The 21,220-nt window shown below is 40.9% G+C and overlaps 4 protein-coding genes across 8 annotated transcripts; 2 read left to right on the forward strand and 2 right to left on the reverse strand.

Moving 5' to 3' along the window:
• Window positions 1-122: 122 nt before the first annotated feature.
• Window positions 123-6,390, reverse strand: dgkab (diacylglycerol kinase, alpha b). Of its 2 annotated transcripts, XM_061290424.1 has the most exons (24): window positions 6,258-6,390; window positions 5,764-5,843; window positions 5,485-5,561; window positions 5,255-5,396; window positions 4,901-4,975; window positions 4,762-4,811; window positions 4,597-4,671; window positions 4,285-4,401; window positions 4,058-4,175; window positions 3,748-3,836; window positions 3,477-3,584; window positions 3,310-3,408; window positions 3,187-3,237; window positions 2,977-3,050; window positions 2,751-2,825; window positions 2,590-2,675; window positions 2,428-2,517; window positions 2,197-2,357; window positions 2,051-2,115; window positions 1,848-1,938; window positions 1,599-1,779; window positions 1,411-1,531; window positions 1,263-1,323; window positions 123-706 (listed from the first exon to the last, which is right to left on the reverse strand). In XM_061290424.1, the coding sequence occupies exons 2-24, from the start codon at window positions 5,834-5,836 to the stop codon at window positions 626-628; spliced, it is 2,160 nt and encodes a 719-aa protein (XP_061146408.1). In that variant the 5' UTR covers window positions 5,837-5,843; window positions 6,258-6,390; the 3' UTR covers window positions 123-625. The 2 variants fall into 2 exon arrangements, with proteins under 2 accessions (XP_061146408.1, XP_061146409.1); XM_061290425.1 differs by lacking the exons at window positions 4,058-4,175; window positions 4,762-4,811; window positions 4,901-4,975; ... (2 more) ...; window positions 5,764-5,843; window positions 6,258-6,390.
• Window positions 6,391-7,367: 977 nt separating this feature from the next.
• On the forward strand, window positions 7,368-11,531 carry stx16 (syntaxin 16). 3 transcript variants are annotated; one of them, XM_061291835.1, is made up of 9 exons: window positions 7,368-7,780; window positions 8,537-8,548; window positions 8,653-8,760; window positions 8,835-8,975; window positions 9,156-9,318; window positions 9,393-9,481; window positions 9,768-9,911; window positions 9,996-10,076; window positions 10,148-11,531. In XM_061291835.1, the coding sequence occupies exons 1-9, from the start codon at window positions 7,655-7,657 to the stop codon at window positions 10,247-10,249; spliced, it is 966 nt and encodes a 321-aa protein (XP_061147819.1). In that variant the 5' UTR covers window positions 7,368-7,654; the 3' UTR covers window positions 10,250-11,531. The 3 variants fall into 3 exon arrangements, with proteins under 3 accessions (XP_061147819.1, XP_061147820.1, XP_061147821.1); XM_061291836.1 differs by lacking the exon at window positions 8,537-8,548; XM_061291837.1 differs by lacking the exon at window positions 8,537-8,548 and having other exon boundaries at window positions 7,368-7,735.
• Window positions 11,532-11,960: 429 nt separating this feature from the next.
• On the forward strand, window positions 11,961-14,162 carry LOC133162243 (EEF1A lysine methyltransferase 3-like). Of its 2 annotated transcripts, XM_061291308.1 has the most exons (4): window positions 11,961-12,140; window positions 12,342-12,431; window positions 12,527-12,638; window positions 12,853-14,162. In XM_061291308.1, the coding sequence occupies exons 2-4, from the start codon at window positions 12,360-12,362 to the stop codon at window positions 13,248-13,250; spliced, it is 582 nt and encodes a 193-aa protein (XP_061147292.1). In that variant the 5' UTR covers window positions 11,961-12,140; window positions 12,342-12,359; the 3' UTR covers window positions 13,251-14,162. The 2 variants fall into 2 exon arrangements, with proteins under 2 accessions (XP_061147292.1, XP_061147291.1); XM_061291307.1 differs by lacking the exon at window positions 11,961-12,140 and having other exon boundaries at window positions 12,159-12,431.
• A 5,144-nt stretch (window positions 14,163-19,306) lies between these two features.
• On the reverse strand, window positions 19,307-21,168 carry cnpy2 (canopy FGF signaling regulator 2). Its single transcript, XM_061291095.1, has 6 exons — window positions 21,047-21,168; window positions 20,757-20,969; window positions 20,518-20,633; window positions 20,099-20,296; window positions 19,893-19,989; window positions 19,307-19,806 (listed from the first exon to the last, which is right to left on the reverse strand). Exons 2-6 carry the CDS (start codon window positions 20,854-20,856, stop codon window positions 19,763-19,765), a joined length of 555 nt encoding a protein of 184 aa, XP_061147079.1. The 5' UTR covers window positions 20,857-20,969; window positions 21,047-21,168; the 3' UTR covers window positions 19,307-19,762.
• Between the last annotated feature and the right edge of the window lie 52 nt (window positions 21,169-21,220).

Below are 21,220 nucleotides of genomic sequence, written 5' to 3' on the forward strand. Positions count from 1 at the left end.
TAATCCGCCTTCCCCCACCCATGCATTCTGCCAAGCACATCTCCTGAAATTCTGCCAGGAGAGATAAGCATAAAGATATTCAATTGGCAGCCCACATGAAAGGGAAACATAATTCACAAGCATTTGTATAAATATAGTGTTTAAAACCAAGAGCTACATATTTACTTCATTATAATCTTTTCAGATATTGCCTGGCTGGAAAAAGAAAACCAAAACATGTGAGACAAGAACACAGGGTAAGGGTCACACCAAAAGGTCCACTGAGTTAAGGTCATTTAACAATTTCCCCCATTCTGTCAATTAAAATACATAAATAAATATAATTATACAATACATTAAGTGCAAGTAAGCATGTCATTCGAAAGCTATAAAACCCAATAAAATATCTAATTAAACATAAAGCCACATGTAAATGTACTTTTTCTATGTGCTGGTGTGGAGAAAATGTATTTCAACCATGGTTGCATTGTTTAAAACTGCTTACTAGTACTAACACAATTGCAACAGTTTAGAAAATCAGGGAAAGAAAGCAGACATAAAATGTGATCTAAAAAGAACACATTATATCTGCGTTGTTTATGGAATACTGCCGTCCAGGGTCCCTCTGTGGAAACTAAAATAGTTTCTACTTGAAGTGGAAGAAACCGGATGGCTTGGCCGGTGGACCCATTAACATGTTAGCTTGGTTCTTGTGAGTTATGTGGATCTGGAATGAAGGAATACAACAGGTGGCTTGCGTTGAGTCAAAAAGTAAATTGTTTGGAATGATACATGATGTACTAGGCTATAAACGGCACACGGTGGATGCTTTTTATCCCAAAAGTATTGTTCACTTGTGTGATAAAGCAGTCAAAAATATTAAATGTTTATTGATGTTCTTATCAATTAAAGTAAATGCGCGATTCTTTTTACCCTGAATCGGAATGTATTATTTGAGTGTGAGGAAATGTGAAATGAGGTGTATGTCGCACCCTGGTGGCTAATAAAATATATGCAATTTTTAAAAAGAAATTAACCAATGACTTATTTTCAGATTTGAATGCTTCTTTTACAGTTATTGACCCGTTTATTTGCGATGGCCTCTATTATACTGCTGGAGTTTGATATTATTTTATTTGGAGTTTGTAATTTAGTTTGATAATATCTTATTTGACCACACTACTATTAGAATAAATGCACAAACACATGATTACATTACAAAGCTTCATACTTTGCACATTCTATCTCAGTGAATTTATGAGTGACTATAAAAATAGACTTACTGTACAAGGAGGTTGCAACCACGGCTCTCCGTCAATTTGCATGGGCAGGGTTTGCAATGTCCTATTTTAGCGAGGCAGGAGTGGCAAGGTTAATTAATTGTTCTAGTTTAAAGCAATTATTTAGGTGTTAAGGATAAAAGCACACCACCTTATTGTAATTTGGGACGCCTGTGCCAATCGGTGCCCGGCGCTCTTCAATCCAGTGTAGATCTGACCCATTTCTATCATCCCTTCCAAGCCTACCACCTCCAGACGTTTATCGGTCATGTCTGTAGAGATTTCAAGTTGAAAAGTCTCTTGAAACAGTTTTAGAATGGTAATGTAAAACAAACCCACCTTGTACTGTTGTCTTAAGAACTTCTGGATCAGTAATGACTTCATCGTTTTGCACACGTGGTGGACCATCTGGATTACTGGACTCGCCCCACAGGTTGGAGCCTCCGTAGATGCTGGGTATGTTGAGGACAGCGATGCACGAGAGCGACGTGGTGCTCAGGTCCAGACTTTTACCACAGCACTGTTCAACAAAGAATGAATGAATGGTGCTATCTAAAAAGGTCACATGGCTGTCAGAAAAACTTTCACCTCAATGGCGAGACACTCTGTGAGGTTCTTGCAAGACGAACGAAGGGTCTCGGATGTAGCAAACTCCAAATACCAAAGCTTGTTTTTCATTCTTTTAAACATTAGAAGGAAAAGTGTTATATTAAGTATAGCAAACGGTGACACGGGAACTTGCCACTTCATGGATATTTTTTTTTAACCAATACTCAGTCCATCATCCTCACCTGCTGTTGAACTTCTGAGGGCATTTTTCTCTCATGGAGTGGAAACGATGAGCAACAGAAGCATCCTGCTCAATGAGAAGACCAAAAAAAAAAAAGCAGCTTACAACTCAAGTTCAAATATTGCAACACTACAGAGTATGACTCACCGATCCTACTGAGAAGTAGTTATTGATGATCTGGTAGGGCACGGAGTCTCCCACTTGTTTAGGATCATCTGGTGTCACCTGAATGCTCCAGCGGTCCATTTGAATCAGCTCACTTGACTCAATATCCTTCAGAATCTCTCTCAGATCGGACCCGTCATAACCTTAGAAGCGGGAAATATGACAGGTCAAATTGCATATGATTCAATGTTTGCCTGAGTTTGACGTTTTTACCTCCACCCCAGCGCAGACAGCGAGCCAGGTCATTGCCAGTACCCAAGGGCAGGATTGCTACTTGCGGATTCACCTGGAGGTCAGCTTTGTCTGAAAACACAAGAACGTGCATTCTTTATGATCACACATGTGAAACGTCTTCCAAAGCAAATATTACTGCACCGATAGCATCCAAAATCCACCCAGCTGTGCCATCTCCTCCGCATGCCAAGATCCTGTAGTTGGGAAGATTGCGGAAGAAATGGAGTCTGAAATAAAAAAACAACAACAACATATTGTTGATAAAAGTACACACAATTGTTACAGGGTAGTGTGTTTGTTACCCAGGGGTGGGACCTCCATTTGAAAGGTTGTACACTTGACGCGGATTCAGCAGGTACTGAAATTTACAGAGAACTCTGTAGAGGAACCACACATAATAAAATGAACACAATTTTGGAAGTGTTCCTAACTGTTTTGTCTGGTTCACTCTGCATAATATGAAAAGGGGAATTCCATCAAATGGTCGGAATAATTGCTACCATCTGAATGTACCCGACGTGAACTCACCTTTCACCCTGGTTTCCGCCACTTTTTGGGTTTACGAATACCAGTAGTGGGTGAATGTCAGGAATCGGGCCAATCTGAGGAAAAAAAAACATTTCTCAATCTTTACACATGTTTCAAAATGGTCTTGCCATTCTTATACAAGAGTTTTTTAATTCCTTCATTAAGTGATAGGTGCAGGACACGTATGAAAAAAAGGTGATGACACGTAACCTGTAAGATGTTCCCATCAAGAGTCACGTTCAACAGATCGGTGTCCTGTTCCTTGAGGAAACACAAGACAAACAATGAACTTAACTATGCAGGAATACAATGTAGCAGAGTTTGGCGTTCTACCTTAGAATGAGCATAGATGGTCCATGGTGGAAGGATATGATCTTTCAATGGCCCACAGCTACAGGTGGACAGTCCGGTATAGACGCACTCATCATGGCGCTTGAAAGAAAACACAGCCGTGTCAATATATTGCAGTTATTCTTTATAATCCGGTCATATTTTCTCACCATTTGCTGGCACCACACACAACGTCTTCCAGCTAAAGTTTTAATCTTCCTTTTGCAAACTTGACACTTGGAGCTGCGGTCGGATCTGACCCAGTCGTGAGATGGCACCTGAGGCAAAATGTTGATGACTTTATCTTCATTCAACTTTGTACGTATGTGTGATAGTGATGTGGATATTTATTTTGGGTGGCCAATTATGAAAATACTTTTGGGTGGCAAACGATATTTCAAAGCAAAATGCGAGGAACAAAATAGTTCTCAGGCTTCTCACCCTCAGTTCCTGTTTTTTTTTGACAAAAGTAGGAGCACAAGGTTCAACGTTCTTGTTGGAACAATGACTGTGGGCAGTATACTTGCAACCTGAGGGTAGAGAACATCAAAACTATTATTGAAAAAAGATAAAAATCACACAATATTTTCACTAGAAGGATTTCCCCCAACTTTTTCAGTTCAAAATAATAATTTGGTTCTTCCCCGGGACTCAAAAGAACTGAAATAACTAAACTTGTCTCGCATTCTATTTTGAGTCCCAATTTGGGAATCCCCGAAACCGACCCCTTGTAGAGTCTTGGTGCTCTTACGGGTGCAACAGAGTCCCTGCTTCCTGAGACCAAGCAGCATGCTCTGACACACACAACAGTAGGCCGGTTTGTTAAAATTCTTCATTCTCCAAATATGCTGCCCATCCCTTTGCGGCACCTATGGGTGGGGAAGCAAACACTTAAGGAAGCGCTGCTGCTTTGTGGAGGCGGAATAAAAAGACAGGGGAATTGTAGCAAGGTCAGGAATGAGCCATGTTTTGGTTTACCTTCAGTCCAAGCAAAACAAGTAAAGGCACATTGTTCATGCCTCCCTTCAGCCATTCCTCCAGTGTGACAGTACCGTTGGCATCCACATCAATTGCTGTCATCATGTCCTTGAGCACCTAGACACACTCGGAAAAAATGTTTTGAGTCAATGGCTTTTGACTAGGGTGGTACCCTGAAATGTTTTGCCCTTGTATCATCGACATACAGTATGACAGCTTGCAAACTCAACCGTGAATATTTTTTGCTTAGGGAATGTGACCTCTGTGTCCAGTCATCGAATTAGCCCTACGTAACAAAAAGAGTGCTCCTACAGTTCTGAGCTCAGTCACATCCCAGCCGAGGTAATCAGCCGCTCGCATCATCTGTGTGATGATCCGATCCACTTCCTAATGGAGGAACAAAAAAAATTTTCTTAAAGAGTCCATTCATTGGAACTGGTTTTACAGAGCACATAGATTGTGATTAGAAAAACTTACAGCGCTATCCAAGTGTCCATTAGCATCTTTGTCATAAAGTTTAAAAGTAACTGAAAACACACACACACACACACACACAAAAAAAACATTATTTCTCACGAAAAGAAATGCATAGCAAAACATTTAGAAGGTAACCAACATTCCAGCTTCTCCCGTGGCTGCCCTTCCTCCAGCACTGAGAAGTAACAGGACATGTCACGGAGAAGCACACCGCCTGACAGAAACACAAGAAATTATTCATAACATGAATGTCAAGTCAAAGAAATTGTCTACACTATGTGATTGCATATGGAATGACATTGAATGCTATGGAATAATATAAATGACAACTAAATTGAATGAAAATGTATGTTTGGTGAGTTGAAATTGTTACTTCAGTGAATTGCTTTTTTTTTCAAATGGGAACTATGATGTGAATCCTTACGTTGAATGTCCCACTGGGAATGAATTGAAGTATTATGGGGAAAAGTGCACCAACCATCTATTTATTCACCTTTGGCCTCGGTTGTTTTCGTGGAGCCATTCTGCCCAACATTTTGGAAATAACGGAAAAGGCGGTGGCACAAATCTGCAGGAAAGTCATCGACTTCTAGATAAGTCTTGAGGAAGAGGCTCAATCCTTCTGCATCCACATTCTGACCTCAAAAAATCAAACAAAGACATCATGACACTGAGGGGGCTGCACATGTCGTTGTGAAAGAAAAGCCGATCTGTATAACTAACCTCTCCAGAGCTGTGCTGGGCCAGCCGGCCTCCACTTTGAAACTCCTTGATAACGTCTTTCACCTTCAAATTGCTGTCTGCGAAAACATAAGTAAAAAAAAGTAAATTGCTTTACTAAAATTTCCATTCTATCCGTAGTTTGAAAAAAAAAAATTCAGTAACACGCAACCCCTGCTAATGTTTATATTCATACCAATATTTCGGTTGACTCATTGTGTACATCTTAAAACAGTCTAACATCACTTCTGATTATTAAAATATTCAAACAGTGACACTTGCATTGCATGTATTCTTGCAGCTGGATAAAATCCACAGGTGTAAGAGTACTTCCTGTATCCTCAGAGGAGGCCATGTTTTATCTGAGGGAAACACAGCAACACAAAAACATGGACATGACAAAGAAATTTTACACCTGCAAAGAACCACATATGCATATGTTGTTCACAGGTTTTAATTTCCGGGCTTAGTAACTGACTCCTTAAACTGGTTCCCCTCCATTCCTGAAGCCAGACACAAAAGTAGTAAGTTGAACACACCCCTCTCGGTTCAGTTGTAAAAGAACCCAGTGAAACGTTTGCATCGAGAAAGTGGTTTTCACCAAAGGATACAAAGACAACTTCAAATTATACATGGCAAATGTCCATCAGGATCATGTGAATTAATGTAACATTTAAAATGAGAGGCAAGAGAACGGACAAACAATACATTAGAATAAGTTGACTCTTCCGCACATGTTTTAGACCCATGAAGCTCAACCCATCCAAGGTGCTCACCTTGTCTCAGCTTGATTTTGTGATCACAGAACTCTGCTCAGCAACAGGCCACTGTCCAGTCTGCCTTGGTATTAAAGGGTGTCAGGGATTAAGCATGCAGCAGGAGGAGGAGTCTGTTACCACATGATGACTGTGAGTGCCAACCCTCTCACTGGGAATTCATGAAGATAATGCAAGCACTGATTTTCTTTTCCATTTATAGACAAACGTATGAATCAAAAATAAAATGAGTACCACTTTACAATAAGGGTTTATTATTTGCTTATACAATAATGGTGGAATAAACCGATACAAAACAGAATTGCCAATGCTGCTTTAAACAAGAAATGTTGACTCAGCATTTTGCTACTGTAAAAAGTGAAAGGCTTGTTTGATAACAGAGTAGGGCAATTTAAATATTTGAAGAGAGAAAAGCCAATTCCAAACCTGAACAATCACCACCACATGCAATTACAGCATTGTCGTTGATGAAAGGTGTTTTCACACCATAGACGGGGACTGACAGTAATTGTTGGGTATTGATAGCTTCTTACCTGATCAAGCATCCAGTCACTCTCGTTCACACCTATGGACAACTTGGAGTCTTGAATTATGAATGCATGTAGTAGGAAATTGGAGCACTCTAGGAAAACCTTGTCAAGCAAGGGAAGCACATGCAAACTCCACAAAGAAAGACTAGAGAGAGTCACTTGTGCAACCAATAATATACGTACGTATATAATTCATCCAAAGTGACATCACGTTTAGAATCTGTAGAATCTACAGCGTAATTGGAAAGTAACGCCTTATTTATATATTATTATTTTAAAATAAGTAAAGATTTGATTTGATTTGATTTGATTTGATTTGATTTGATTTGATTTGATTTGATTTGATTTTATTTTATTTTATTTTATTTTATTTTATTTTATTTTATTTTATTTTATTTTATTTTATTTTATTTTATTTTATTTTATTTTATTTTATTTTATTTTATTTTATTTTATTTTATTTTATTTTATTTTATTTTATTTTATTTTATTTTATTTTATTTTCAAATGACAGTGTTGATATTTTTCCTCCCACTAGGTCGCGCTGTGTTTTAGTTGTAATGCCAGTTTAATATAATAGAATAAGAACGACGCAGGTGTATACGTCTTCCGGTATCATTTTCAAGAGGACCGACGTCGCTAATTTGACAATAAATGATTATTTTCGGGGTCATGTTTGTTCAATATGGCGTAATGTATTGGAACTAAATAGGTCGCATTACAACGCTATACTGTCCTGTTGGCGTTTTACCCCGAGTTCCCCCTCATTGTTTTTCACGAGCAAGGCTAAAGCTAAAGATAGCTAAACATAGCCGAGCCGCACACGCTTTTCAGTAGTCAGTGTTTAAAACTCGTAGCTATCTAGTCATGGCCACTCGGCGTCTGACAGATGCCTTCTTGTTATTGCGGAACAATGCGATCCAAAACCGGCAGATATTGGCTGAGCAAGTGAGTACAAACGACCCCCGTCTGAGTACACGTAGCAATGCTGCGGTGAGTGGTCTGCATTGTTTTTGACATTTATTTACTGTGTTTGTGTGTTTGCATTATTATAGCCAGTTGTACTGTGCTAGCCAAATTAGAGTAGAATGGTTGTCTCGTACATGTAATTTAGGTAGATTCCTGTTATTGTTATGTCGTTGCCCCGGTATTTCACCTCATAATAACTTATAATAATTATGATATTAGTTTACAAACAACGATTTTCCTGGCCAAGAGATAAGTGTATTTATTTTTGTGATGAGCATTCACATGATGAGCCAAGTGCTTTCTGCACTGAAAAAGCAGTAGACCACAGCAAGGCTCTTAAGCTTCATTATTTATGTATTCTTGATTTTTCTGCAATAGTCCTGTACGTGCAAACAAACTGTGGCCATCTAAACTTGATTTTTGATGTCATGTTGCCTGCTTAATCTGCTCCTTTTGTTGTCTGTATGTGTTTGTAGTTTGCTTTGGCTGTTGTAAATGTTTCCCTGTTTAAAAATAGTAGTTCTATATGCCTTATTTTTCCCAAAATATTTTTTAGGATTCTCCAATGTTAAACTTCCACTGTATATTAGCTTGTAATCGTAAATGGGAGGGAAATGTTGACAGTGTTTATATTTTTAGAAAGTAATTCTTTGTGGTAAGCCTTGCTTGGTGGTCATTACTGGAATTTCTGGGGCTCACTTCTGTTCTGCTTCTGTCCTCTCCATTTTCTTCCTACCTTCTATTGGATGGAACCTCGCTGCTATCTGCCAATCAATCTAGGAACTTGATGAGGTACCATTGTTTTTATTCCTGCTACAATTATTCCCCCCGATACTTTGAGTGTTGTACTCAATTGAGCCTGTATTATAGAAATTGAGCAATTTTCTGTTTTCAAGTTGACTGACGATCGAATGGCGTTGGTGTCGGGAATCAGCCTAGATCCCGAAGCAGCCGTCGGCTTCACCAGGAAGTTGCCCCCCAAATGGATAGAGGGCATTGACGAGGTAATCAAAAATTTCCAGAACTCATCCACATCATGTGTGACTGCGCTTAAGCCTCCCCTTTGAATATTTTTCAGATCCACTATGAAATCTCACGGGTTCGCCAGAAGATGAAGGATCTGGCTTTGCTTCACGACAAGCACATGAATCGGCCCACGCTGGATGACAGCAGTGAAGAGGAGCATGCAATCGAAATCACAACACAGGAGATCACGCAGGTATGCGGCTTGGCCAGAATTATTAAACACTCTTCTGCTTGATGATGGCAGAAAGTGCAGTCAAGTTTTGTAACTTATTTTTGTGCCATTTTTGTCTGGTCGTGTGCCTTGAGATGTGAAATATGTGTCCGGGAAACACAACTCTGTCCTAAAATGCTCACGGTTCCTTTCGTACTACAGATGTTCCATCGATGTCAGCGAGCCGTAACGGGCCTGCAGTCTCGCTGTGGCCACTGCACCGAGCAGGAGGAGCGGCTACTGAGAAACGTGGTCTCGTCGCTGGCACAGAGTCTACAGGAACTGTCCCTCAATTTCAGGCACACGCAGTCCAGCTACTTAAAACGTACGATTTGTTATTCGATCTGTCGCTGAGTTGTTTGCTTAAGAATGTTGAATACATGTGAAGTTTTCTTGCAGGTATGAAGAATCGCGAGGAGCGATCAAAGCACTTTTTTGACTCAGGACCATTAATGGAAGAGGACGAAGATCTAGCTCTGTATGACAAGGTGTGTAACTCAAGTGGAATCGCTTACTAAAGTGATGTCATATGGCCCGGCGTCATGTCGGCTGGGGATTATTTGCACAGGTGAACTGCATGCAAATAAATAATAGCAGAAAAACAAACATTAGTCCAAACGTTAGTGACTCATGAGAGAAAGTGAAGCAGTGTAATCCCTCCACCATTCACAGAAAACGATGCTAAATATGAATTCTTTAAAACTAGCAACTCTCAGTTGCATACATTGTTCCATTCAAATGTTTTCCCCCCCCCATCCAACGGTTACGTTTCAGGGCTTCACAGATGACCAGCTGATGCTGGTTGAGCAGAACACAGTCATGGTAGAAGAGCGAGAGCGAGAAATCAGACAGATTGTTCAGTCCATCTCTGATCTGAATGAGATTTTCCGGGATTTGGCCGGAATGGTGGTGGAGCAGGTAACGACATCAAAAGAAGAAGCCTAATCAGAGCACCTAAATTCCAAATTCGAGTGGTCACATTTTCCGCTGTTGTTCCTCCAGGGCACCGTTCTGGACAGAATCGACTTCAATGTAGAGCAAGCGGGTGTCAAAACAGATGAAGGCTTGAAACAGTTACAAAAGGTAAAAGCCAAGTCGACTGCCGATACGTACTTTTGACACACGAAATGCATCTGATGTTTTCTGGTTTGCAGGCAGAGCAGTACCAGAAGAAAAACAGGAAGATGCTGGTCATTTTGATTCTCTTTGTCATAGTCATGGTTCTAATTATTATTCTTTTTTCAACCAAGTTTTAATCTTACATTCCTTTTGCTCTCTGTGTGAATGTTTGTTGTGGACCTCTGCTCAAAACCAAGTCGACAGGCCTTCACACCAAGCAGGAATCATGAAATTTCATGTCGGTTTCCTGGTGTGCTTTGGGCTGTACCAAGATGGGTTTTTTTCTGTTTTTTTTTTAAATCCAAGAAACAAGCAAGTATGATTGTGACTCGCGAGGCTGATATTTCACCATGTTTGCGTATCTGTCAAGTCAAAACAATTTATGGCACAGGACAAGCGTGATACGTTGGTGCAGCAGAGTGGTTTCTGCTTACTTTCCAAAGTGAAAATGGGGTTAAAATTTTGATCACGTAACATTTTTATGTTCTGGTTGAATCAAGTGGTTGCAGGTATCGCTGCTGGCCTGATCCATTCCGTCATTTTCAGATCAGCCATTGTCATCCGAATCGAAATCTTTTTTGTTTTTCGTGGTCTCTGCATTAAGTGCTATCTTTTATTAACTGCAGTTTGCACATTCTTGAGTCCTGAGCAAGAGGAAGGTGTCACATGTTAAACTACTGTCATCTGTATGATGAAAAGAATTATTTATTTTTTAAAACTACAAATGATCAACAGGAGCGGAAATATTGTATGTTAGGTAAAACAAGTAACTTAAATTTTCACGTGCATCACTCCACTCTGAAAAAATGTGATCCATCCCAGACAACCCATGGAGACAGAATTATGTTAGTCTGGTATTATTTTTGTTCTTGCTCTGTTTATCTATAAAGACTGATATGATGAAGAGCTTTATTTGACAAATCTGTACTCCACTGTTGGGTCAGGGTGACCCCTGTCACAAGTGTCCTTGAACAACACATCGCCCCAGTTGCTTCTCAGCTTGTGTCCTCAACAGTGTAAATGAGCTGCTTAGTGACTAGCCGCCATCATCGGTGGCCCTCTTAAACATTGTCAAAGCCGCCATTTTTTTGTCAACCCTCGGAGGGTAGTCTAAAAGTCACATTCTGCAATGCCAGAACTGCAGTTTCTCCCACCCCCTTGTGTTGAAAGCACTTGTCATTGTCAAGCAAGTATTCGACATGTCACACAGAGTTCTTCTGATATGAGAGTCTCTTAGTGTGTGAAGGACACACTTGGTGTGTGATGGTAGAAGCTTTTCAATGCATTTTTAAATATATATATATGTTAAACCATTTCTGTCAATGTGAACATGTGTGTGTGGAAAAAAATGTGCAAGTGGTACTTGTATGGAGTTTTTTTTTCTAAAGAAAATAAACCTGCGATGATGGTGTAGCTTGATTTGAGTGCTGTTAAGTTTTTTTAAATTATGACAACTATGAATTTGTACCCCAGTGTAGACAAGTTAGGATACTAAGTGATATGAAAAGGAATTATACAACAATAGGAGCAATCAATGCGCAAGTTAAAATTGGGGGGTCACTTTTGAATGGAATTTCTGGTCTGGCCCCAATTTATAAGGGGTTGAATTAAAGTTTGAACTTTCTACCCATCTAAAGACAGTGCGTTAATTTATCACCTGTTAAGCTGCTCGACTTACATACAGTTCCGCGTTAAACGAGGACCATCGCATGTACTGTCGGTCATAAATTTACTGAGGAAAACTGAATACGTGTACAGTGTACACTGAGGAAATTTGAATACGTGTACAGTGTACACGTGGTGACAGCGTCTGTACTTACCCCCGTCTGGCCCGGAACATAAACATGATCACCCCTTCAAAATAAAAGTCTTCCGGCCATTCAAAAACTAGCTGTTAATTTTAACGAATGCATTGCAAATATTGTGTTTAATACACCGAGGTGTCAATTCGCATCTTATGAAGAATCGGATGGCATCCATCAAGTTCAAGCCTCCGCTGTTCGCCGAAATGCTTATTGACGAGCTGAGGTAGCTAAATAGCTAATGCTAGTTGACCCAGGAAATAAACTGGACAGGACTTTAAACTTGTATGTTTTTTTTTTTTTGTTTGTTTTTTTACCCGAAACATTTTTTCTTTCCATCAATCAAGCACGCACGATGAGTTGTTGCATGAATGACGATGACCCTTTTCCCGCTGACGAGTGTTTGTTCACTGACACCTTTTCTCAGGACAGCGTTTATAACTTAATGGGACAAGAGCTGAGCATCATACAGTTATTCGGTGCAAACCTCGGCGTGGCTGCTCCAGTGTGGGAATCCGTAAGTATTACTTTTATGACCGCATGTCGACTTTGCAAAAATGCAATCTTTAACTTTGCACTTGCGTGCGTATGTGCGTGTGTGCACACTTGCAGGCAGTACAATTGTGTCGATACTTTGAGGGTCATAGTGTGGAGTGGCGTGGGAGACGCGTCATCGAACTGGGATCGGGAACTGGTGTTGTTGGGATTGTGGCTGCTCGCCTCGGTATGTGATGCGGTACACTCACAGTGTGGCAGACCGTTACCTCAGTTGAGCGCACCTGTGACGTCACGTCAGATCATTAAAAAACACACACACACACACACATGTGCGATAGAGAAGAAACCTTGGTCATTGAAGCATGAATGTAAATATCCAATTTCTATTTCATAATGTTTTATCCACAAAAATAGAAATGATTATTTCTGTTGACTTCTAGGCGCAGATGTGACCCTCACTGACCTTCCCATGACTCTTCCACAGCTTGAGGCCAATGTCTGTGCCAACATGCCATCCAGCGGTTGGCCATCTGCCCCTCCCACTGTCCTCCCTCTGTCCTGGGGTGAGGACCACACGAAGTTCCCCTCAGACTGGGACCTGGTGCTGGGCGCAGATATCGTTTACATCCCCAAACTGTTTCCACTGTTAGTGGACACGCTGGCTCATCTGTGCAAGCAAAAAGGTGTGGTTTACCTCTCCTCCAAAATGCGGAAAGAGCACAAGACGGCAAGTTTTTTCAAAAAGCATCTGCCAACAAGATTTAATGTACAACTTGTGCACCGCTATGACAATCTAAACATTAATATTTATCGAGCATCTTTTAGAAAAGCCCGTTAAGAGCACCGACATTTTTACCAAGGGTATGATTTAACAATTTTGGATAAGAAACAAATGTCACATTGTCACTTTTATATCATCATTTTTAAAAAGTTAGTTTACAATTTTTTTTATAGTCGGTACTACATCTGTCTCACAGTTGAAAGGGTCTGGGTTTGAATCTCTACTCAGCACTTTCCTGTGTGGATTTTGCATGTTCTCGTCAAGTTTATGTGCGTTTCCTGCAGATACTCTGCTTTTCTTCCACATTCCAAAATTGGATCATTTTGGATTAAATTAGGTGTGAATGTGAGTGTGAATGGTTGTCACTTTTTATGTGCCTTGCAATTGCCCGGCGACCAGTTTGGATAGTACTCCACCCCAGAGTAAATCGGGCAAAATGAATGGCTGGAATTTATGATTAAATTTTAAACAAAGCATATTCTACATTTCATGTTGACTTGTTAATGTTTACTTAATTCTCTTGAGAAACGATAAAAATAATCTTCATGATGGAGATACTGATTGTAGTTATATAACTACTTCCTATTGATTGTTAAAGCAGTCAGATTGTGATCATTTGATATTCAAATTAGGGATGGGCATTTCAATGTATTACCTTGATCAGTTATGGGGAGCACAATTAAGTCATTATTATGCTGAAACATTTTTGGAACTCGTGTTGATGCTAGTGTTGCTAGGGTGTAATGCAGCACATCTTACCACAACCATTCTCATCTTATTTCCAACAAAAAAAAAAACAGTTGACACTGAATTTTGCTTAAAGACAAGTACAATTTCAAAATTATTGTTTACATAATCGGAATTCCTAATTATTTCAAATCACAGTCTTAATATACCAAAGATGTGTTCTTTTACACGTACAATTTACTTGTGAGATGACTATTGAATAAAATGAATGATGAAAACAAATGCATTAGTATTTTCTATGTTTGATTGTAGTTTTAATTGAAACATTCGCCACCCCTAACAATGATGACTCCCTCCACACCAACTATTCTGTCGACATCAACAGATTGTTCTGCCTCTGGCTCACTGTCTGCTCCTGATGCTTCATCCGCACTCCCCCTCACTCTGCTGATGTACTGACTTTCTGTTCAGCAAAGGAAAGCCTGTTTGTCACGCTGGAGAGTTCCGAAGAAAAGGGAGGTACGGCATCCGCTGGCCTTGTGCTATAATCGAGTCGACAAAGCAATTGATCCCAACAGTTCCATGCAGCTTTGATCACGTTGTGCAGGGCGTTTAGTCATTAGTAAATAGGAAAAGGTAATGGAAGACTATGGAGACTATTTATATGAATATAGCAGCTTAATGGCAAATTAAACAATTGAAATACATAACATGTTAGTTTTACAAAGATTGAGCCTATTTTAGCGGTTTTGAAATACCTGATGGCATCACACTTGTGCGTGTGCGTGTGTGTGTCGAGTGGGAGGGAGACTGACCACCCCCACCTCTTTAAAACAAGTTGTCCTATTTGGACCTCTCATGTCATACTTCACAAGCAGAGAGGAAATTATAATCATTGACTGAAGGTATGTGTGATTGTTTTTTTTAATAAACTGAACCTAAAATATATTAACTGCTATACCACAAAAGCATGAGATTTTCTTTTATATTTTAGATCAAGTGAACATATTATGGATTTATGGCCAAAGACTCAACTGCCCCAGTACACCAGATATGATACAATGCCTGGCAGAAATTATACACATAAGTAAGTATTTACATACAGTAAGTAATATTGCCTGGGGTGGTGTTTTTTTTGTTTTGTTTTGTTTTTGGAGAGAGACTTTCCCGGAGAAGTAGATGATATTTGCTTGCGTGCTTTATTAATGCATTGAGAAGTTTTTCATTTTTAGTTGTTTTCTTTGCTAAATGAAGGCCAACCATGTGATCTTTCTTAGTACCTTAAAAGATAAGAATATTTTACTTTTTTAGGGTCAAAAAGTGGCCACCATTAAATCTATGCAGGTCGTTTTTAAGTAACCTTTTAATATTTTCAAATGTCATACTGCTGTGGAAAAAAATAAAAAAGGTATGAAGAGAAGAAAATACAGTAAAAACCAGAAACAAAATATTTTGGTGCAGTTCCAAATCTGGCAGTGAAAGAAAATAGTATTAAGGAAGCTCACCTTAGGTTATATTTTTTCTCTCTTTTTTTTTTTTAAATCCACACAGCCATCATGAAAGACATCAGGCAGCATATTATCCTCCGGATAGTCGTGACGAGCAGCGGAATTATTTCAGAGAGTCCAGCTACTGGACGTTACCTCGATCAAGAACAGGAGGAACGCTACTGCATCGCACCACCTGGACTGAGCCACAGGTGTGTCCTTCCAATTCTCCTCAACAACCTTTTATTTGGGGTCATCATCCTCAGCAGAACATGGGAGACTTTGGATCTTGTGATGCTAGAACAGCTGGACAGGTGGTGGGAGCACACCATGAGCGAGAAGGATGGCAAAGGAGGTGGGAGCCCTCCAATCTTGTTCGTTACAGGGAGTCTTCCAAGAGAGACAGCAGTAGCTACCGAGAGCTGGAAGCCTGGGCTGCTCGTTACAGCCATTCCCTTCCAAGGAGGCGGCGGATAGAGGCGGAGCTTAGGGGGGCCTCCCACAAGTTCCTGGAGAACAGACGAGCCGGGTTAGAGTCTCGTATGGCAGCAATGCAGCAAGTTGGACAATGTGCTAGCACCAGAGATGATCCAGAACCATGGGAAGAAGGGGTCAAGCAACAAACTAGTCCAGCTCAAGCCCTCGATGTGAGCCACGTGATGGACGTCAATGCAAAGATCCAAAGGAGAATGTTTAGTCAGCCCCCGGGTTATGTTGCACCTCCTCCCTATAAAGGTTCATCAGTTATGCCCCACTATTGGCAGCAGAAGATGCAAGATAAACCAGACAGGAGCCAAAAACTCTGCCACGAGTTAGAAGGCTACCAAAGCAACCCAGTTCATTATGCACATATTCCACACAAGGATTTGACGTATCCACGAATTTCACAAGAAGTTATGACAAAGATAATCCAGGAATCCTCCCCAAAAGTGATCGAAGGACGGAAATTCAGATTGAACAAGAAGACAGGTGGGTTGACAATTTTTTGTTTAGTGTCACGGATAGCAGGTCCAACAGAACACCCATCCACGACTGTTAGTGATCAAACAAACACTCCAAATCCAGATCTCGGAAAATGCTCACCTATCATTGGTGAAAATATTCAAACATCCAAAGTGCCAGATGAAGTGGACAATAAGGCACTCACATTGACCTTTGGGGACAGGCAACTCAAACCTACAAAGATGACACCAAGTTGCACAAAAACTGGGCCGCCAGAAGAAGAACTGCAAAAGACGGACAAGACAGACAATTGCCCAAATAACTTAAATAATACAGAGTCTACATTTGAGAGACGAGCCACTCAGTCAGTGTCAGCCAAATATCCTTTGTGGAGGGAGCCAAGTTTCACAAAAAAGAATAAGAGTCCACCAGGCATGGGAGTCAGAAGACTCGATATCAAACAAGGCCCCGAAACAGATGAGGAAAAAGATGTTCTAGTGATTGACACAACATGCGTTGTTGTCAAAATGGAACTCATTGAGTCTCCCAAGAAGGAACACGTTCACCTCTTGGGATCCACAACGAGTCCGGAACACAGTCCCGCCTCTTCCAGCCAATCCTGCAGTCTTCCTAGCCAAGAGTTGCCTCCTGATCAAAACATTGAATTAAATCTCTTGTCAATGAACAGCCTGAACCATACAGCAAAAACGACTCTTATGAATGAAAATACTGCAGGAGAATCTTTGGAGGAGCACGCTGAAAAGAAAGATGGAGACAAAGGATTAGATGAAGCAAGCAAAAATGAAATGTTTGGGAAGCTATCAAAAGAAACCACCAAGCAGGAGCAGTCACAAGACCAAAGTAAGGAAACGACATTCGGTGATGAAGATACAAGTCCTTGTGTTGCTTTTGATAACTTTTCAGGACCTCAGAAGCAGGTCTTCAATGTGTTGAACATAGTTGGGACTAACGGCCAATCTGGAATAGACAATGTGCATCAGTTTGACATGATGGAGGTTCCTCCAGGTGGGTTCACTCAAGAATCAACCAATCCTGAGCCGAGTCACATCAGCAATGATGTCACTCTACTTCCTGCTTTTTCAAATCCTCTCTTAGTTGATGCCCAAGAGTTCAATCCTAGTTTTATGCCACCACCTTTAGCTGCTCAGGTGCTACCGTGTTTCTCAGAGATTGAGGAAGCTCCAGATGTTGAGTTAGGAACTCTCGATCTGATCGCCGATTGCACACTTCAGCCGGAAACCATATCGCTGGAAAATTTGCCAACTTTGGTTCCCCTCATTGACCCCTCAACTCTGCCTTCTGATGTAACTAATTCCACTGCAATGCCTGAATTTGAGGTTAGTGAGGAAGACCAAGATGAAAAGGGACAATCTTCACAGTATGGTGAGCTCAGCGATGTATCCTCCAATGATGGGACAGATGAATTGGTGGCGCAACAGCAATTAGCATGTGACCCAGCCAATGAAGATGCCATTGATACTGCTCTGGAGCTTCTAGATCCAAATTCCAGGACATCCCAAGGCAATCCTGCAGAACTCAACGCTGAGCATCAACTCATTTGCATTCAAACTGAAGAAGAGAACAAGACAGATGATTCAGAAGAGCATTTTCATACAGTGACCCCATATCAAAGTGAGGATGAGGAGATCAAATCTTTGGACTTCCAAGCACTAGATGTCAAGGTGATAGAGCCTAACGTGGAATCACCTGAGGACAACAAGGACTTGCCAGGTCTTGAGGAACTGACAACTGAGTGTCAGAGTGACCTTCTATCATCTCCTAGCTTGCCTTCTGAAACAAACCATGAGGCTCAACCCCAAACTCTCACTCCACTACAAGCGTCAAAAGAAGAAACTGAATCAGCCTACCATGATTGTCCTGTTGGAGAACCTGACAGTCTCTCTGGTCTTCTTCCTCTGGACTCTTTGCCATCTGAAAATCCACCTCCTCCTGAGGAAGATGAAAGTGCCTCCCTTGGTATCTCCGAGGGTGCACAGCTTGAATATCCCAACTCACTGTGGGACGCAGTGAATCGCATCAGGAAACATACAGCGCCGGACTCTGAGAACGAAGAAGAAGAAATCTTTGACTTTTGGGATCCTGGGAATGCAGATGTCGATTTAGACGGGGAAGTCTTTGAGGAACCTGAGGTGTTAGAGGGCACCTGTGCATTGCCACAGCCATGGCGTGAGGACGACACGCTGTCTTGCAGTAGCACCAGCAGCCATGACTCCGGGGACACGGTTATTATAGCAGATGACGATTGCCTGGTTGAAGCTGAAAATAACACGACAGGTGAGAAAGAGGGAGAAGGTGATGGAGATGAAAAACAATGTGACCAGAGTGAGAAGGACCAAATTGTGGACGACGGATTGGCATCAAAAGACGAGGAAACCATGTAATGCAATTACAATATAGGGAAAATATGCAAACTTTGATTTACTCAATGTGGTTTTATTAGACCTCAACCTACACATTCAAAAAGGAATGAATCATAAAACATGTTCAGTAAAATGACGCATGCGAAAAAATATGAAATACTCCAAATCCAATGTTTGATGACATCTAATTTGGATGCTTGGCATCTAAATATTATGCTCCAGTAATAACCACCTGACATTGTCAATATAAATGTGAATTATTAGTTTGATGAATTTTTATTCTGCTCTTGTATTATAAGTGTCTCTCTGCAGCTTATCTGATTGTAATCACATTTGATTTCAGAATGATATCCATGTCATCAAAACAAATTTGAAATAAACTATCAAAGCCACATAACTAATTGTAATATGTTGTTTTTAGTAACTATTAGAGGGTGAGCTGTAGAATATAAGGAATCGTATAAATGAAACCTTTTAGCATTTGTGAGCAATGACGTGTTGAGGTGATATTTTGGGCAGGGCTTGTGAAGCAATTGAGCTGTGGACAAGAGTTTGTTCATAAAAGATTGCATATCAATAATGGAGGAAAAACAGATGCAGAAATCTGACATTTATACAAAAATTGGGTTCATACAATTGAAAATAGTAGAAAAATGACAGCAAAATATTTGGTGGGTGTGAACACTTGTGAAACATATTCAACAGTCTAGCAAATTTATCCAAAGGGTCGTATTATTTCCTCTCCTATTTCTTTATAAGCATTCTAAAGGAGGCGGTTTTACGTCATAAAATATCCTGCAACTAAGTTTGAACAGTTTCACAGTCAAAATAATGTCTAATTAAAGAGAGAATGCTGATGTGAGGTAGAGATATAAGGGGTGATGAAATGGTACTAAAAACAAAAAGTCAACACAATCCCCTTATACTCCATGACTAAAGCAACTTCTCAACATTTGGAATCTGTGCAGTTATTTTCGCCTCCGTCGCCACCGCCATGGCGTGAGCTGGCCATTATCAGCTGAAGAGAGACTGACGCCATGGCGTGAGGATGTCAAAGTTCATCGTGTGGGATTTTCAGAGCATGGTCACAAAGATCTGGCAGGGAATATAAGTAGAATGCAGTGAGGAAAATTAAACGCTGATGAAACTCTGTGTATGAAAACCTAAATTTGCAAATGTACCTGTTCGCTTGCTGCAGAGTTTGTCTTTGACATTTTCTGTCTCATGAGAGAAGAATTCGATGAGTTCGTCTTCATGCTGCTCAGCAATGGCCTCACACTGCCACAAGCCATCAAGATAAATCATTTCAAGACTCACAATATAGTCATTTTCATGATAAATTTGAACACATCACAATAACAAAAAATCTTCAGTGCGTTGTACTCACTGCAAATTTTAAACTGCTGGTGATTCTTGAATCCAGCGTTGCCTCTGAGAGGTCCATGGCCTCACCGTTGCGAGATTTGACCCGAATGTAAGACTTCCTGGTGGTGGCATCGTCAAAGTGCTCGCCATAGTCCTCCATCCTCTCGCACACGCTCTCCAACAGCTCCAGGAGGTTTCCCTCAGAGCGTGCCAGAGGAACCTGTCGGCAGATGTGGATTACAACCAGTGTAGTAGTTATGGTGACCATTCACAATGATCTCAAAGTTATGTATTTTCGTTCTTCCCCCCCCCCCCAAAATTATTATTTTTTTGTTTCCCTCCTACAAAATGCCATCTTTCAATTTTAAAAATCGAATTCAGTCGTTGAGCACAAACGTTCACTCTCTCCTGTTAAGCTAGATGAATAGATAGCATACTGACCTCCCTGATGGACTGACTACCATCTGGATTGATTCGAAACGAGCCTGTCTGGATCATTTTCTTGGGGTCAACTTGGGAGATGGCCCACTCCATCTCGTCCACCAGGGCCCTGCAAGCTGAGCGGGGGTACGAGGACCATTTACTATTTGGCTTTTGCACAATGGAGCATTCATCAAACATGCAATTTGCACAATCAAAGGCACATTGATTAAAGATGTAACGTGCAGGCAGACACCAACCTCCACATCGGATGTCTTGACCTTGTCTGGCTGTTCGGCAGGTGCTCAGGAGGAGGAAGAAGAGCACACAGGTTGAAAGCAGGAGAGCCACTTTCCTCATGTTGCATCAATTTAACGCAATAATGACGACAGGGGGTCGGCTGTCACGTCAAGCAGAAAAGCTCACGATGATGAAGAAATTAGCCGGCTTCCTTTTAGCAAGTGTGAGAAAACCTGCACCAAATTACACGAACGCTACTGAAATAAATATTTAAAGTGGCGTGGCAGCACAAAGTTATGATGAGACTCACCAGATGCGGGTGGTGATTTGGAAGAGTTGGTCGCTCATCTTGTTCGACGAAATGTGATGACGTACAACCTGCCACGTCATACGTCAACACGGGAGACAGCGACCCCCACTGGCCAGGAAGACGCTCAAGAACCAAATCTCTGGGCTGTTTTATAAAAGGCTGTTAATGAAAAGC

The sequence above is a fragment of the Syngnathus typhle genome, linkage group LG11 (genome assembly GCF_033458585.1).
Source record: "Syngnathus typhle isolate RoL2023-S1 ecotype Sweden linkage group LG11, RoL_Styp_1.0, whole genome shotgun sequence".
In the NCBI taxonomy this organism is placed as follows: domain Eukaryota; kingdom Metazoa; phylum Chordata; class Actinopteri; order Syngnathiformes; family Syngnathidae; genus Syngnathus; species Syngnathus typhle.